Here is a 17720-nt window from a genome sequence, read left to right on the forward strand (position 1 = left end):
TAAAAAATATATTTTTGTTATTTATAATTTTAAAGAAGCAGTATATATTTATTATAAAAATGCTTAAAGAAGAAAATAAGATCACTCAGAATTTTTCCAATCATAATCTATGCTAATATTTTATAGATTATGCCATATTTTCTTCTGCTGTTGTCTGTGACTTTTCCCCCCTTTTTTTGTTAACACAATCTGTATGTGTATGTTTTGATTTGTTTTGGGTGAACTTTTTATTCGTTTTAAAAATTAGGATCTTGCTGTAAGCAGAATTTACATACTACTTAATTTAATGAATAGTAATTCATAGATTTATGGCTTTAAATAACAATGAAATTGTGAATGTCACATGTTTTGTTTATCCTTACCCTAATTGATTTAATTCTGCCTATGGTAGAGACTCAGTCTTGTGTAGGGGTGAAGAACATGCATCTGGGTTATCAGAAGGCCTAAGTCTGTATGCCATTCCTTTATGTTATCCTTTTACAGATCCAATGACGTTCCCTCTACACTTATTATAAGTACTTACTATAACTGATAATCAGTAGAAATTAAGGTCCAGAAATGGGATGTTGGCAAATGCATTCCTTTTCATGGATCTAACAGCCCAAGAGTAGAGAACAGGAACCAGAGCCGTAGGTAGTCTAAGCTAGAAACTTCGCCTTTTTGCCTAAGAGATTCTCATCCATATATGGTGTAGCCACCAATGCTGGGAGCAAGGCCCAGGGGTTTGGGCACTTTCTGTTCAGTGTTCCTTTCAATACTGGGACAGCTGGGCCAGGACTGGATTTGGAGGCCTCTTAGTGCTACTGCTAATATTCAGATATTACCATTTTACTGTATCCCATAGCCTTGTCTCACCCTTTCTTCTTCTAACTCTCCTACTCCCTCATCCCTATTCCTTACTTAGGGGCTCTAATAGCATTTAGCCAGTGTCTTTTTCTGATGTCCCAAGGACAGCACTGAATAATGAAGTGGGGGGATATTTTTATGTTATTCTTCCCCCAAGCCTCCCTTTATTCCAATTCTAGCTACATAGTATCCTTCCTAAAGTCCCCAAATATCCTGGGATGCTGATGATATTCTTCCCTTATTACCAGTATTAGGAAAAGTTTCCTCCTATTTTTGTTATAGTATATGATGTTTTAAAGGAAATCTGGAAGGGAAGCTAGATGTCTCTCCTCAAGTTACTATCTTGATTAAAAATGATTTGTCTTTTGCAAAGTTAACCTTCATAGCCCTTCTTATACTATGAGTGTTTCTAAAGTGACATATGTAAGGCCAAGCCAACCAAGTAACTGGTTCTTCCAGTGAGAAATTTTTCCAACTATTCAATTCCTTTCTGTCTTCCTCCCCCATCCAAAAGAGAACGTTCTCATAGCATGTGTATCATGTGTTATATGATCAAAATGCACTCATTACAGGACCATATTTTGCATTTTGAATCCTCACTAAATATGGATTAGAAGACAGTGGCTCCTTTTTAAGGAAGTGAATGCAACAATTAACAAGGTATTGAGAGTGGAGCAGCCAGTCTTTATATCTGAAATCATAGTATATCTATGCCTAGAACTGAAGATAAATCCATGTCAGTGCCTTGAGGGTGTCTAGAGAGGAATTTGCAGAGAAAATAGAGTGCTTAACCTAAACAAGAGTGCTCTTTCTGTATTATTCTGTTAACTTAATTCTTTCCCTCCCTTCGTACAAATTCCTAGGAGCCAAAGTCCATTTCCAATAACTTTCTTAATGCCACCCTTTTCTAGAGCCATTTCCTACATAGCCTCTCTCCCTTTCTTCCCTTTTCACCACTACCCAAGCATGATGATAACAGCCATCATCTCTGAATAAGTAACTGTATCCTCAAACCCCAGAGAGTATCTGCTGCTCAAGTCCATGAACATGCAAACTAGACAGGGAAGGAAGCAGATTCCAAGACACCTGCATTTACTTGAGTCAGAGCTCCTCAGTAGAGTACAGGACCTCAAATGGAATGAGTGGGCTGGGGAAAGGAGAATGTCAGTAACAAGAGACTGTCAAATTTGAGGAAATGACATTTAGGACCTTTTGAACTTTTCTGTAATTGCTCATATAAAAATGGTTCATGGTTTCACTGAAAGTTGTCCATTTCTGTTGATTATACTATACAAAATACTACTGCTTTTCGTGAACTTATCTTTGGTCCTGGTTGTTGGGCAGCTAATCACACCCATGTATGTCACTGAAAATGTTTTGAATCTACTTTATAAAATTTTAATCTGGTTGTTTGATTATAACAGCCTTCCCACATCAATCACTACTACTACCAGTCTAGTCCAGGTTCTCATTATGTTTTGCCTTAGCTATAGCTATAATGTGTTACAGATTTCTTTGTTTCCTCTCTTACCCACTTATATTCTGTTCTCCACACCGTAAGCAAGGCAGTCTTTTTTAAAAACATAAATCAGTTCTCATCATACCCATGTTTAAAATAACCTTCCACAGATATCCCTTTGTACTTGGAATATATCCAGATCTTTATCTTGTTCATAAACCCTAACACAGGCTGGCTCCTTTTGATCTCTTTAGTCTCTTCTTATTTTTCTTCTCTCTCTGACTCACTACACTTCAATAACATGAGCCTTTTTTCTTTTCCTTGAGTTCAACAAATTTATTGTTGCCATTAGGTCTTTGCTCTTGCTATTTCCTCTGCTTCTTTCCCCAGCTCTTATAGAACTGGCTCCTCCACAGCCATTCAAGTCTCAGATCACACATCTCACCTTTAGAATAGCCTTCCCCTGCCATCTAATTAATACCCACCTATCTCCCATCACTCTGTTCCATTTGTTTTATTGTTTTTCCAACTCATTTGTCATGATTATCTTAATTAAGGTAATTTATTTTTGTGGGCGCCTGGGTGGCTCAGTGGGTTAAAGCCTCTGCCTTTGGCTCAGGTCATGATCCCAGGGTCCTGGGATCAAGCCCCGCATTGGGCTCTCTGTTCCGCAGGGAGCCTGCTTCCTCCTCTCTCCGCCTGCCTCTCTGCCTAGTTGTGATTTCTCTCTGTCAAATAAATAAAATATTTAAAAAAAAAAGATAATTTATTTTTCTGCCTCTTCCCCCAAAATGTAAGTTCTTAAATGTCTTGTTTCCTGCTAGATTCTCAAAACCTATCAAAGTTCTGGAACACATGGCAGGTGCTTAATACTGAGTGGATGAACAAAGACTCCTTTTTATGCTGACACAAGCCTCTTAGTTGTTTCTCTTGTACCACAGCTGATGAAAACTTTTTTTTTCCTTTCATAATTAAACATTGTTCCTAGATTGAAATTATTAGTAGTGATTTCTTCTAAATGTATTGACAATATGGTTATTGTTATTATCTGGAAATGAATTTCAACATATTCACATATATGCCATGAATCATAATCATTTCAGGTCAGTACAAATGCAGTATACCTACAATGTGTTAGAGAGTTAAAGTCCCAAAACTGCTTTTTCTAGACCATAAGATACATATACTCAAATATATGATATAGTGGGCTGTTTTTTAGATGAAAAACCCAGGAGAGAAGACTTGCTATCCTCCCAAGTGGGAACTAATCGTTTTATTCCATTTTTTAAGAGCCTACCTTACAACAATGCACTTTAATTTTCTATCCTCTCCTGTGTGACACCCACATTACTGAGGTATTTTATTGACTATCATCATCTTTTGGAGTCCCTTGTTCTGAAAGTCTGTAACTACATGATTCCTTTTCTCATTTTATGAAGACTTTTTTAAGGAATTATAATCTGCGTTGAGGTTCCTTCTTTATCATTTCCACTCTGTAGGCCCAAGAATCATAGAATCTTGTTAGATAGTATTTTCTCAGGCTGAATCAGAGGAAACTACAACTACCCCAAGGCTTGTCTTCTGGAAAGTTACTGTACATCCTCTAATGGAAAAGTACAGCAGATCTCTTTTATAGACATAGAGCTAGCATACTCAATATTTCTGAAAGCCAGTTAAAATGTACAGTACCCCTAACCCAACACTCCAGTTTGCCATACCCACTTAATGTACTTTATTGCCTAACTAGCTAAAGGAGAATGATTGTTAATTGTATTTATATATTCTGGAAATCATATTCAAACTGAAATATCAGCTTATGGTGTTCTTTTACTTTCCATGGGTTAAATGGAGGCATAATCCCTTTGTAGTTACAGTAGCGTGACTGTTGAGTTTGTATTTAAATCTTTAAATCTTGTTTTTGCTCAGGTTATCTTCTGAACCTTTCTGAGCAACTAGTCAGCCTAAGTAATCCTGAATTGACCATCTGTTTTCTGCCCCCCTTATTATTGTATGTATCTAATAGTTGAAGGGATAAAAAGAAAAGAACCCTGTGGATTTGTGTTTTGCATATGCTGTATTTTTGTAGCATCTCTTCTTCCAGGCTCAGGAAAACAATGGTGTTAATCTGTATTAACTGACCCACCTCCATGTTTCTCCTTCAAGTTACCAAATTTATCCTTCCTGGAGAGCAGAATTATATGGCAAGAGATACATCATTTTAACATTGCTATTGATTTTACTAACAAACTGTTAGTCTAATTATATCAAAATTTGATGTGGGATGTATATTCATATTATCCCAGAGAACAGGTGGATATTTCTTCAGTGTCTTATGGAAGACCTTCATTTCCATGTTGTTGTTTTTTTTAACAAACGGTAGGGGGAAAGTGGCCCACTATCATGGGAATTTGCCCAATGCCACTCCGGGAATTATCCCTCTCTAGATACTATGTACAAGAAAAATAGTGACTGGATAATCCTTATGTCTTGAGATTTCATGTTCCATTATGTTTTAAGTTTAAAATACAGTTATGAAGCCTGCATTTTCAAAGAACACTTAGGTGTATGTGATTTAACAATATTTTTGTTTATATTACAATTTATCATCAGCCTTGATAAACTGGGTAACTGGTAAATGGAAAGTGAGACATTGTTTGAAATGTATCCTTTTAATGATAACTGTGGTTTAAGTATTGGTAGAATACTGGAAAGTAAATTACAATTTTCTGTATGAAAGTATTAATGCTAACAGTTGAAGCATATTTACATTTCTAGAGCCTTTCTTTGAACCCTAAGTATTTTATAGATATTGTCTAATCCTAGAAAATTCCCTGTACATGTGGTATCCCCTTTTTGCAGGGAGTGGTGGTTGGGTATTAATGCTCACACTGCTTAAATGAGTTGTCCAAGGTCACTCAGTGAGTTGTTGCTGAAGCCAGAAATAGAATCCAAGTCTCCTGACTCCTAGTTCAGCTCTCTATCCTCGATATAGTTTTCTATCTTCTATATACCCCTGCTGCCTCTCAGGGGAAAAGAAGTTAATCTTCCAGCTATTAATAGCCACCAAATTGGTGGTAGCAGCACAGTGGAGAAAAGTAACTGTCTTTACACTGCAGCATTAGTATAAAAATATCTGGTAATGGAAAATTTGACAAATGTCATGTTAAAGGGAGTGGAAAATTATTTTAAGATCTGGATCTCATTTATCTAGTTCTCAGAAAGTAAAATTCCTTAGTAGAACAGGGATCATATTTTTCTTCCTGTTTTTCAGTTGTCTTTCCTAGAGGGTAATTGTCAACCTAGCCATAGGAGAGCCTATCATGAACTAACATAATAATAATAATGCATGTTCTGTTGGTGATTGTTATTAAGTGTATTTTCTAACTTGGTTGGGAGTTTGAAGTGCTTCATTGAAATACATAGTAATTATTCAGCTTTCAGTGTTATTTAAGTTGGTGTTATATCATAAAGCAAATCTAACATCAGTTGGGAATTCTATTGCGTGGTTTAAAAACATAGGCAGAAATATACATTGTAGTTTCTTTCCTGGACAGTACACTTGAAACAAAGTTACTTCATGTCAGGCACCTGAAGTCACCATGAATGAAACAGGCAAAACAAAAAGTTAACTAAGAAATACAAGATTAGCGTACTCGAGTTGATGAAGTTTATTGTTAATGTATGCAATCAATCATTACTTTATATATTTTTTTAAAATGTTTGAGAGGTAAATATTTAAGCATGTCTAGATTGTGAGAATTCAAACTTAAGTTTAAACAAAACAATTTGTCTCTTAATTTTGGACCAAGAAATAAGAATTTCCCTACTGACAATCTCTGGATGTCATGTTTATGTTAAAGTCACTAGAAGTTTTTAATCAGAAGAATGACATGATCAGAATTACGTCTTAATTTTAAGTGTAGGAGAGCTAGGATTGGTGGAAGTTGGAAATGTGAGGAAATGGTAAAAATTGGTTATTTGGACCTATATGACTGAAAAAGTAGTGGCAAGAGGATAATTACAAATAAGAGTGTATTTCTTTAGGGAAATATATACATTTACTAGATGAAGGGAGATAAGGTGACATGTTGAAGAGGTAGTAGGGAAATCATTTTGAAAATCTTTAGAAGTTGTAGGATAGGGCTAAGAAAAGTTCATTAAACTTGGTGACCTCTTGACATTTGGGAGACTTAACTTGTACAGAGTGATGAGGTTCATGCAGGAGTACTCTGACCTCTCAACTTATGTTCATTTATCTTAAGGTATTAATCGAATTTCTGAAAAATCTATGAATTGGGTATGGCATAAGAAACAATCAGAATGCTTAATTAACCACCATACCTGAGATCATAACATTTCATTTTTTCATCCACCTAGAATTTTATTGGTCATTGCCATTCCTGTTAATTTAGACTAGACTTCCACTCAATTCACAAATAACTGGTGATGTTTTTAATAGAATAAGTTACTAATCTCTGTTCCTGTGGTTGTTGAATACTTTTTTCTTTTTTTTTTTTTTTTTAAGATTTTATTTATTTATTTGACAGAGAGAGATCACAAGTAGACAGAGAGGCAGGCAGAGAGAGAGAGGGAAGCAGGCTCGCCGCCGAGCAGAGAGCCCAATGCGGGACTGGATCCCAGGACCCTGAGATCATGACCCGAGCCGAAGGCAGCGGCCTAACCCACTGAGCCACCCAGGCGCCCCGAATACTTTTTTCTTATCTGAAATCTAAAACATAAAAGCTTGGAAGAAATTGCTTATGAATTTCATTAGAATTTGTTGGAAAATTGTTTTCATGATTACCCTAACCTCAATTTTGCTATATCTACAAATTAGTATTGATATTAGCCATTTATTATTTCTGTTCTAGAATATCTTTATAATGAGCTCATTAATGTTATTTGAAATTATTATTAATAATCTATGTTTTTGTTTTTCTTTCCAGCTTTCTTTTAAATTTTCATCAATTGACAGAAAATGTACTTTATTATTTATTATTATTTATTATTGTTGCTGTTGTTATTGTTTAACTCATAGGGTTATTGGAAAACTAGGTGCCATTATTGAGATTCTTTTTAATTTTATTGAATAGGCACATCTTCAGGTGAATCTAATCTACTTAAAATTCCTCCACAAAAAAGAACCCGAAGAAAGCTCATGCCTTCTCCCCTGAAAGCAAAACATCCCCAGAAGCCTGCACTGTCTGAAAGTTTGCAGCTCAATGATTCTCTCAGCAAAGAACTTCAGCCTATTGTGTATACACCAGAAGACCATAGAAAAACATCTCAAAATTCATCTGTAGTGACTTTATTAAAACCATCATCACATACTACAGGTTTTCAGACCATCAGCTCAAGTGTAAACAGTGATAATTCTCTGAAAATGTTATGTGAAGTAGATACTCCTCTCAGCAGGAGAAAAGAATATAGACAAGAAGATTTGGACTCTACATTTACTATATGTGAAGACACCAGGAGCTTGAAGAGTAAATTACCTGAACAAGAATCACTGTCAAATGATAACATTTTACAAAGGTACAAAAAAGAGTATTTGCCAAGTCTTCATTTGTTTTTATTCTTGTTTTGTTATTTACATAACCTTTAAACCATAGCTTCCTTTTTCTTCTTTAGTTATATTTAAGGTCTATTTCATGGGTTAAGTATGCAATCTTGATTATAAAAGTCAGTGTTTTACCTTTAACATGTGATCTTGTCTTTCTAAATATTAATCCATTAACACAGTATTTTAAAGCCTTTAATTTGATATCTTAGTTGATTGACCCTCAGTAAGCTAGAAGAAACCTTAAGATATATTTAGTTGTTCTGTATACTCCAAAGTTAGATGATATAAGCCATCATCGGAGTATTACTACATTCATTATTGTTTATTAATATATTCACTAAAGGAAATCTCACATTTTTTTATTGACGTTTAGCAAATCCCAACTTACCCTGAATCATCATACTTCCAAGGTATGGTTGACTACGTGTCATCCAAGCAAACATCCTTCTCATTTTGTCTCACTTCTCCTTTCATATCCTGTACACTTCATCTTTATAGTAATAGGTATTCCAAATATGAGAAGAATGATACCTTCACCTTTCTATGCTATTGGGATGCAGAAATCTCTTTTGAGAGCAACTCTTTCTATCATATAAAAAAGAGAAAAGAAAACCCCAGGGCAAGTAAGAGAGGATCTAGAATAATACTTTTCTTTATATATTCATATGAAATGGTATTCTAATTATGAAAGCGTATGCCCCCTTTTTCTCCATAATACAAATCAAAATTACTCTTTTTATTTTTTATTATCTAATATACAGGCTTGCCTCTTCATTCTCAACTAAACGTCCTCTACCTATACCAAGCATAGTACCATCCTACATGGCAATGACTGTTACTGCCAAAAGGAAACGAAAGTTCACAAGGTACAATTAACCATAAACAGTGCTTACATAAGATCATCTTTACACTTTGTTTCCTATAGCTCCTTTTTCTTTCTTATATGAAACTGTGAATTCATGTTTAAATGTACATATAATTAATTGCTCTGAATGCAGCACTGGATTTATATTATCAAAGGGAGATCTTGATAAAGTCCAAAGTATTTTACTTGATAGTTACATAAAGTATTCTCTATCTCAGATTATTAAAAATAAATTGAAAAGTCTTCTGGCCTCCAAAAATGTCATTTAATTTTAACTTTTTTTCTGGTGACAACTTTTACTCATTTGGTATTTTTCTTTTTATACATTAATGAATTTCTTCAGTCCTAAAATTATTTTACTTTAATGGATTTTGACATATGACTAAAATGTAATGAGTAAAGAGACTTATATTTCTGGCTTTGACAATATAGCTTATATGAGACCAAACCACCTATCAAAAAGAGTTACAAAACATGATAAATACAACCAACGCTGCTTTCAAGGCCCTGGAGACCAGCCAAGACAACCAGGACCTGAAGGTCTAAGATCCAGAGGAAAGGAAAACAAGCTGTAGAGAGCCAAGCTTTCTTTGCCTCGTTTTTCCATTTAGTATTTGCCAACTCATGGCATCAAGTATAGAACCCAAGCACAAAATGGAAGCCTGCAGCTATCAGTGGTCTCACAGAGTTGGGAAAACAAAATAATTCTGTCTGTAGCTTTTGCCCTTAAGATATTTGCCACATTCTGAACTCTGGTATAAGAGGCCAAGAAACAAAGCTGAAAGAAGCTAAAATATTAAGCAAAATTTTAACATTCTCATATGGCTAGGATACAAAAACTGTTCAAGGATTATTGAGAAGAAAAGATGCTGTTGAACCCCCAGGATGAGACCCATGAAGGCCTGTGCTCTAGTAGAACGGCAAACCGGAAATAAACCAGTCCTTCAAGCCTGAAAAAGACCTCAGATTAACTCAGTCACTTTTGGATCAAGGTGATCTATCTCTGTTCTGCCTGCTAGCCAGAAGAAAATTAAATCACTTCTGGAGAAATATAACAACTAGAACATCTACAGTTTTGGGGTCTTTTTACATGTCTAGCACGTAAGCAAAAATTACCAAGTATGTCTGTAGACAGAACCAAATGACTAAAAACCTATATCCATAAGTGATTCAAATAGTTAAAGTATCAGGTGGGACTTTAAAAATTTAACTGTGATTAAGTTCAACAAAATAGTGGCAATTTCCCAAAGAATTTAATTGTATTAAAATGAATCAAATGAATATTCTAGAACTATAAAATTAGAATCTACTGAAATTAAGAATAAATAAATATTTAATAGATTAGATACAGCAGAAGAGAGTTTAGTGAACTGGAAGATAGGTTGACAGAAAAGTATCTAAATCAATGTACAGAGGGATAAGACAGAAAATATGGAGAAGAGTAAAAAAAGATATATGGGACCCAGAAAGGTCTAGCATGTGCATATTTTGAGTCCCAGAAAGAATGAGAAAAAGAATGAGGGAAAACAGTGTTTGAGGAGAGGCTGGTTAATAATTTTCCAAAACTGACAGAAGGTAACTAATCACAGATTTGAGAAGTTCTGCTAACTACAAGCAACATTAATATGCAGAGAAACACACCTAGGTACATGGCAATAAAGCAGCTAAAAAATCTAAGACAAGGAAGAATCTTAAATATAGTGAGTTATATGATATGAAGTCCATTATATAGTCTTCACATGCCACAGCACTGAATGCAATGACAAGACATAGTGAGTGGTTATATTGTAAAATGGCTCTGACTTGCTTTAACTCTTTTTCTTTGACATGTGATTATGGGGAAAAGAGTACCAGATCCTAAGATAGAATAACTCTTATTATAAGTTCCCTATTTTTCACCATGAACCTATTCTCATCTGGGCTAGTCTAAACAAATTTACAAATAGTCTACTTGTACCACATAGAGTATTATCAAGTACATTTAGGATCTGTCCTTTTCCTCCAAAGTACAGCAGAGTCTTGGAATGTAGATTTAAAATTAGTAGACTGATTTTTTTCAGAATACCTCTAACTAATTCCATGACATTTAAAATTCTGTATTTTGCTATGGCACAAATTTAAATGATGCAATTTGTCTGGCTCATGTTATGGGTATCAGTCACTTAATGAATGACTGTAGATAACCATTACCATCTTAACACTAATTTTCATTGTGTGGATTGTGTTATTCTTTCATTAATTAGTGTTGGTGACTTTTCTGGTTCTTCACAATTCTGTTTTGTTAACTAAGATGTAGCAAAATCTTATAGCTAATAGCAATTTAAAATGTACACATAATCATTATAAAAGTCAAATGATTTTTCAAGAAATGTCTAGGTATGTAAACTGTATTCAGAGTGGTTTTAGATGAATTAAAGAGCTTCCACATGAGCAACTAATATTGTGAAATAATATTAAAGGACATATAAAGAAAGTAAGATTTCTCACAGCCTATTAATTGCTCTATTACATTCCCTCTGGTACCAATAATTAGATCCTGCCATTAACTAAGGTTAAAAGAGATTAATGCTAGAAGTGTACATAATTACTTTTTTTTTAATCTTCCTTTTCCCCAATTAAACCTACAATGAGTTTGAGAGTAATAAACTCTGGTATTTTCCACTTAGCACCTTTATTATGTACATATTTGGGGGGGTGTATTCTAATACTTTTTTTTTTTAAGGGAAGTCTCCGTGTGTATTGTTATTTTATTTAGTTTGTATCAGTTTTTCTCTCTGAAAAAAAATCTGGAATCCAAAAGCACTGGGTATTCTAAAAACCTACAGAACTCAATTTTTTAGTTACTACTTAAATTGAGAATATTAAATTTTTAATAATTTTTATTCATTTAATATCACTGTAACATACTATTTTAACTAAATCAGCCTACCAAATATATAAATATATCTGTATGTAAAATTTTATTTATAAATTATATTAATCAAAGTTTGGGGAGGTTGTTTGCTTTGTGTATTTAGTTAGTTGGTTTTGTTTGTTTCATAATGTTTCATAGCACCCAGGATGGGTCTCAGACTTGTCACACATTTTGGTTTGTTTTGAAAGACATTTAAAGGTTCCAACTAGAAATTATCTCAACTAAAAGAATATGAGATGCAAATGTTAATTAAGCAAAAACATACTATTTATATAAGGGAACAAAAGGTTAAATCTTAACTTTCATTAATAGTTATAGAAATATAATTTGGCACATAACTAGAGAAGTCTTTAAATTTCTTCTTAATATAGTCTTTAACATAATTTGAATTTTCACTCATACCAATTTTAAGTCTTACTTTATGATCCAACATAAATCTAAAATTTATAACATGAGTGTTAAACATTTCACCAGTGGATTATCTTATCTAAATCCTAAAAAATGTTTGCATGTATTTTACATATATATAAATATACAATTTATTTTATTAGGGTTTTTTTTCATTCCTAGAAACATGAAGTTTCTTTCAGATAGATTTATTCAAAAGCCTAATTTTCAAGTAAAAAACAATTTATTAGTAAACACTGATGTTCTAGAACTAACTAAAGTGAAAAATCATTCCATAAAATAATAAAAATAATTTTAATATATATTGTTGGGAAAACCAACACCTATCAAAAGTAACTAATAACAATGATCTGTATATTTAAAGAAAAATCACCAAATGACCAAAAAAGGATTTTTGCCTTAGCTGGTATATATGTTATCCAAAAAGGGTGTTTAGTATCCAAAACAGAATTATTGTAACTTAGTTTAGCACCATTTAAGAATAGAGATTTTCTACAACTGAATTTCCTTGCCTTCATAATCTAGTACTTTTTTGTTACCATTTTAGGTAGATATCATTTATATTCTTGAACAGAGTAGGTAAAATTACTGCTTGTTTTAGTAATCATTTTTCTTACAGGCTCTAGAAAAGTTGAGGTACATAGGTTGAATTATTTTTGCCAGCATCCATTGTGCTCATGCCTAATTTTGGGGGTTTTTTTGCTATCATATTAAATTGTCATTCTCAACCTCCTTAGATAACCATAGAACGAATTCATCCTCTCTGTATTCCACAAACACACCCACATCAGTTTACCATGTGGTTGGTTACCATAAGAGCTAAGTGTTGCCATAAAAGGGAACCCTCCAAGTGTTAATGCAAATGACAATCAAATTAGTGTCAACCTGTAAAATGGTATATTATATCTTTTTTAATCAGAAACTCCTTAAAATTAGATTATTTGAATCAGTATGAAGAGGGGATGCTCACTCTTCCCAACCCTACGTATTAAAACTTGATCCTCTTTGGGTTAAGAAGGATTGGACTATTATTTTTCAGGGCCCAAATCAAAGTCATCTCATCCACAAAATCTTTCAGTTGTTTTTTTGGTTTATTTTGTTTCTCTACTTTTAGAATCAAGAACCTATAGTTTGAAAAGCTATAGCATTGTGTTTTACTTTACATTATATTATTTTGTGTATTTGTCTTATTTTTCCTCTTCCCCACCATATATTCATTATGTAAGTTTTCAGAACAGGGGTTATTACTACCTAACTTATTTGTATATACTATAACATGAGACCATAGTAGTAAGTGTTTAGTAGTAATATGTCAACTGGAATTGAGTTGGAAAATTGACCCTTTAGTATATGAGATTGATATAATTTTTTTAAGATAAAACAAATGAAAATAGGTCATTCTTTCCATTTCATTTTCTATAATTGTAGTAATCAGAGAAAGATTCTAAGCCTATTACCATGCTTTGATTTGAAAACAAGGTTTCCAAACAATCTCACTTGTTTAGATTCTCCAGATTAAGGTTCTGACTCCAAATTTATAATATGAGCTTAGTTTTTCACCTCTTGCAAGATGCTCTTTATCTCTACGCTTTGGATAATAGTGTTGGCTTATATTCTAGCAAAGCACCCTGAAAATGTTTTGTTACAGAATTGCTACATATACCTACAATCATAGTCTCCAATTTGAATAAATATCATTAAAATCAAAACAAATTTCCCTATGCACCAAAACTGTATTTTAGCACTTCCAATTACTTTTACGGGATTTTGTAACTTATTATTTTATTATTTCACTTCCTCTTTAATCTTTATTGCATATAGAATATGTACTAAAACTTACCAAATAATGGGAAAAAAGAACTTATAAAAAATCCTTTACTAGGGGCGCCTGGGTGGCTCAGTGGTTTAGGCCTCTGCCTTCGGCTCAGGTCATGATCTCAGGGTCCTGGGATCGAGCCCCACATCGGGCTCTCTGCTCAGTGGGGAGCCTGTTTCTCCCTCTCTCTCTGCCTGCCTCTCTGCCTGCTTGTGACCTCTCTCTCTGTCAAATAAATAAATAAAATATTTTTTTAAAAAAATCCTTTACTAAAATAAAAAGTTTTTCCTTACAGTTCTGCATCAAATACTTCATTAACTGGCGAGGTAAATTCTGGATTTGCCAAACGTATTCGACAAGATAATGCAAGTGAAAGGGATTTACAAGAAAACAGACCAACAATGGGTATGTCTCAGCTCTTAATTTGATATTTAATAACATGATTACCAAACATATGTATACTACTTTACATTTTCTTACAGTGTTTTCATTAGAATCTCCTTTTATCCTTTCATCACATTTATTAGATGTTAAGTGTGATTATCCATGTTACAGATAAGAAGAGTTAAGACCCAAAATAGACGGGTACCTGGGTGGCTCAGTTGTTAAACATCTGCTTTCCGCTCAGGTTGTAGTCCCAGGGCCCTGGGAGTGGGAGGCCTGGTTCTCCTCTGCCACTCCCCCTGCTTGTGTTCCCAGTCTCACTGCCTCTCTCTCTGTCAAATAAATAAATAAAATCTTAAAAAAAAAAGACACGAAATAGAAAATACCTGAGATCACACAGATAGTTCATGGTGGAGCCAGACTTGTAACTTTACATTCTGTATCCTTTTTGTTGTCCATATTGCCTCATACTGCAGAAGAATTCATAAATAATTTAATAATTGAAATAATTAGCTAAATATATTATTTAATAGATTAATGATAACTATATTTTACAGATAAATTTTATCTACTTGAAATTTTCCTTTTATTATTTTTAATAATTTGCCCTCTGACTCATTTGTACAGTTATGGCCAGGCTTCAGCCTGTACCTAGTTAGAGTCATATTGTAACTCCTATTATCAAGTTGAAAAAGATGCTGATGGGGATGACTACATCCTCTCAGTTGCAAATGGCGGTGACATGAATCTATAGTAACAAAACCACATCTTTAGTGAAGTTAGAGGTGTATAGCACAAACCAGTTTCTGGGCTTTGGTGTCCAGACTTCTTTCTCTCTGACACTATAATTCCTAAGACTTCATTTAAGAAATATTTATTTACTATGCACTGATATGTGCTAGTTTCTGTGACATATAGCAAGATCATTAAGACCCAGTTTGTTTTCTTCCCTAAAGGAAATTATAATTACAGCACTTGCAATTTAAAGGGGTTTCATGAGTTAATGAGTGTTTCTAAGAATAACATGAAAAAACTATTGCTATTTTTTTCTGTCAATGCTCTTTCATTAGAGTAATATAAAATTTCTCAATAGCTTTGCCGAACTGTGTGGATAAATCCTTACTTTATGCCAGTGCCATCCTTAAGTTCAGTGGAAATGCCTTTTGTGCAAATTTTAAAAATCAAATAAAAATGTCCTGAAACGTAAAATTTACTATGATTATTTTGTTTAGCATGCCAAAGTTAGTAATGTTTTAGCAGTGTGTATGTGCAGTTGATATGGCTATATACTGCCCCATTGGTCTCCTGAAAAAAATCCTCCACTAAATCATAATTGTACAACCAAATAATAAATTTATAATACTTCTCAAATAGAGATTTGGTTTTTCTAACATGCGTATTTTCTAAGAATGGTGTAAAGTGCATCAAATATCTCATATATAGAGATGAATAAAATAATTCTACATAGAAAGAAGCAGGAATTGATACTAAACTGCAATGCTTGCCAAAGGACAAAGAAGAGCTAAAGCTACTTTAAAAGATTATGTATTGTTAAGGATAATAGAGCACCTAGAAAGAGGTATTAGTTTAAGGGAAGGAAACAGTTTATGTATATTAGGACATTCAAGTGAAAATGCCTATATATGCAAGAGGAATTACTAGAAAAAGTAGGAGAAAACTGAGACTGTCTTTCTTAGAATATGTTCAAATGAGTTCTCCAGCTAACAGTGTACAAATAAAAAAACAAAGGAACATCAGTGGGAAAGAAGGTAACTGCTATTTACTGAGAAATAACAATACTGTGAAGAAAGTATGTGGCCCTAAAACTAAAACCTAATGTGACAAGAAAATGGATAACAGAGAGACTAAGCCATAAAGAAGTCAGTGGTGGCACCTGTTTTAACAACACTTGATTGAGCAGACAATCATTGTGAAGCCTGAAGAAGAACCAGAGGAATGGACATTTGAGAGGTGGCAGTAAAAGAAATGAGAAATAAGAAAAGTAAAAGAAATAAGGATTAGCACTTAAGGAAGAAGTAGATGCAAATTATACTCCTAAAAATAGGGAAAATATGGAAGTTTAGAAGCCTTAGGGAAGTAATCTGTAAAATGAGGAAAAAATGATGATGCAAAAAAGAAAGAGAACAATGCTAGTAGAGTAGTCTTCATTAGTTCAAAGGAACTAAAATTAAATGTAATAGTTTATTCAGTGATGTTATTTGATAGCTGCCAGGGTGGGAGTGGGATGTAAACATGTGCACACTAAAAACTCAGTAGGGAATATGGAGAAATGAATTTCTACTTTTAAACCAATGTTATTAATGTTTCTTTCACGTTATATTTTGTTAGTTAACAACTATGAATTTCAAGAATCTTCTTATGGATAAAATTTTAACAAATTTTTATAGCTTGAATGAATAGTGAGAATTCTTTTTGAATACTTTTACCATATTTATATGTCTTTTTATTTCTTCTCTAGACTATAAAAGAAACATCCATAAAGTAAAGCCAAACATGGTTAGAAAATTTGGAAGAAGTATTTCAAAAGGAAGTCTAAGATAAGTCACTTCAAAATCAAGGAAAATGGAATCGACAAGTCCCCTTTCAAAAGGATTTATTGCCTGTGCCCTTTCAGAAACTTATTTAAAACCTTTGACAGAAGACCGTCTTAAACCTAAGTTTACCCAAATACCTTCAGCAAGCAGAAAATAAAATTCTTTGTTTCATTCTTTTGTCTTCTAAGCAAATATTAAATTTCAACAGAAAAGGTTATGTTTTAATAAAGTTACTAAAATATTTGTTACCCTTTATAATCCATAAGTAGGCTCAGTGGCACGTCAGTTTTACTACACTACAAATTGATTAGGACATTTTAGAAAATAGCGAGTTAAATTATCCTTATTGGTTTTTTTTTTTAAACAAAGAGAATTTAGATGTGATAAAATTATGGCCCAGGCTATATTTGGTCACACATTATTTTAATCATATATATAGGACTTTACTTTCCAAAAACACTTTGATGTACAAATGTACATATATGTGCCCACAAAGTTGTAAAGATTATTTAAGTAGTCTTCATGAATAAAATACTAATATTGTTCCTTGCTACTCAGTATATTAAAGATAAAGATTTTACAGTGTTTGCTTTTCTGTCTTGTTAGTACCTACCCCTTACACATTTTCAACTGTTATTTTATATAAAATGTGAAATTTTATAGATTTGTGTTTCAGATTAGATCAGGATATATAGCACTAGAACCAAGTCTGAAAATGATCCATATATTCCTACTGATAAAGTTTTAATCATTTCTCCTCCTATAGGAAGTACACAGAGCTGAAGTGAGATCATATTGTTCACCTGCCTTGTTTGACCTGTTCTTCTTCTGAATGCAATAAATATTTGATTAAACACACTTTGAATTTTATGTGGCCTGGGAACTATTCCACTTAAGCAAACAACCACTT

At 33.3% G+C, this 17720-nt stretch overlaps 1 protein-coding gene across 2 annotated transcripts in view; it reads left to right on the forward strand.

Moving 5' to 3' along the window:
* The window catches only part of KIF18A (kinesin family member 18A), an 80859-nt gene extending 63876 nt beyond the window's left edge, over positions 1–16983 (forward strand). For both annotated transcript variants that reach the window (XM_046014395.1, XM_046014394.1), the window contains 4 exons: positions 7399–7840; positions 8630–8734; positions 14167–14276; positions 16735–16983. In XM_046014395.1, the coding sequence (XP_045870351.1) occupies positions 7399–7840; positions 8630–8734; positions 14167–14276; positions 16735–16817 (740 nt within the window). In that variant the 3' untranslated portion in view covers positions 16818–16983. The remainder of the gene's footprint in view (positions 1–7398; positions 7841–8629; positions 8735–14166; positions 14277–16734) is intronic.
* Positions 16984–17720: the final 737 nt, after the last annotated feature.

This window comes from Meles meles, chromosome 8 (genome assembly GCF_922984935.1).
Source record: "Meles meles chromosome 8, mMelMel3.1 paternal haplotype, whole genome shotgun sequence".
In the NCBI taxonomy this organism is placed as follows: Eukaryota; Metazoa; Chordata; class Mammalia; order Carnivora; family Mustelidae; genus Meles; species Meles meles.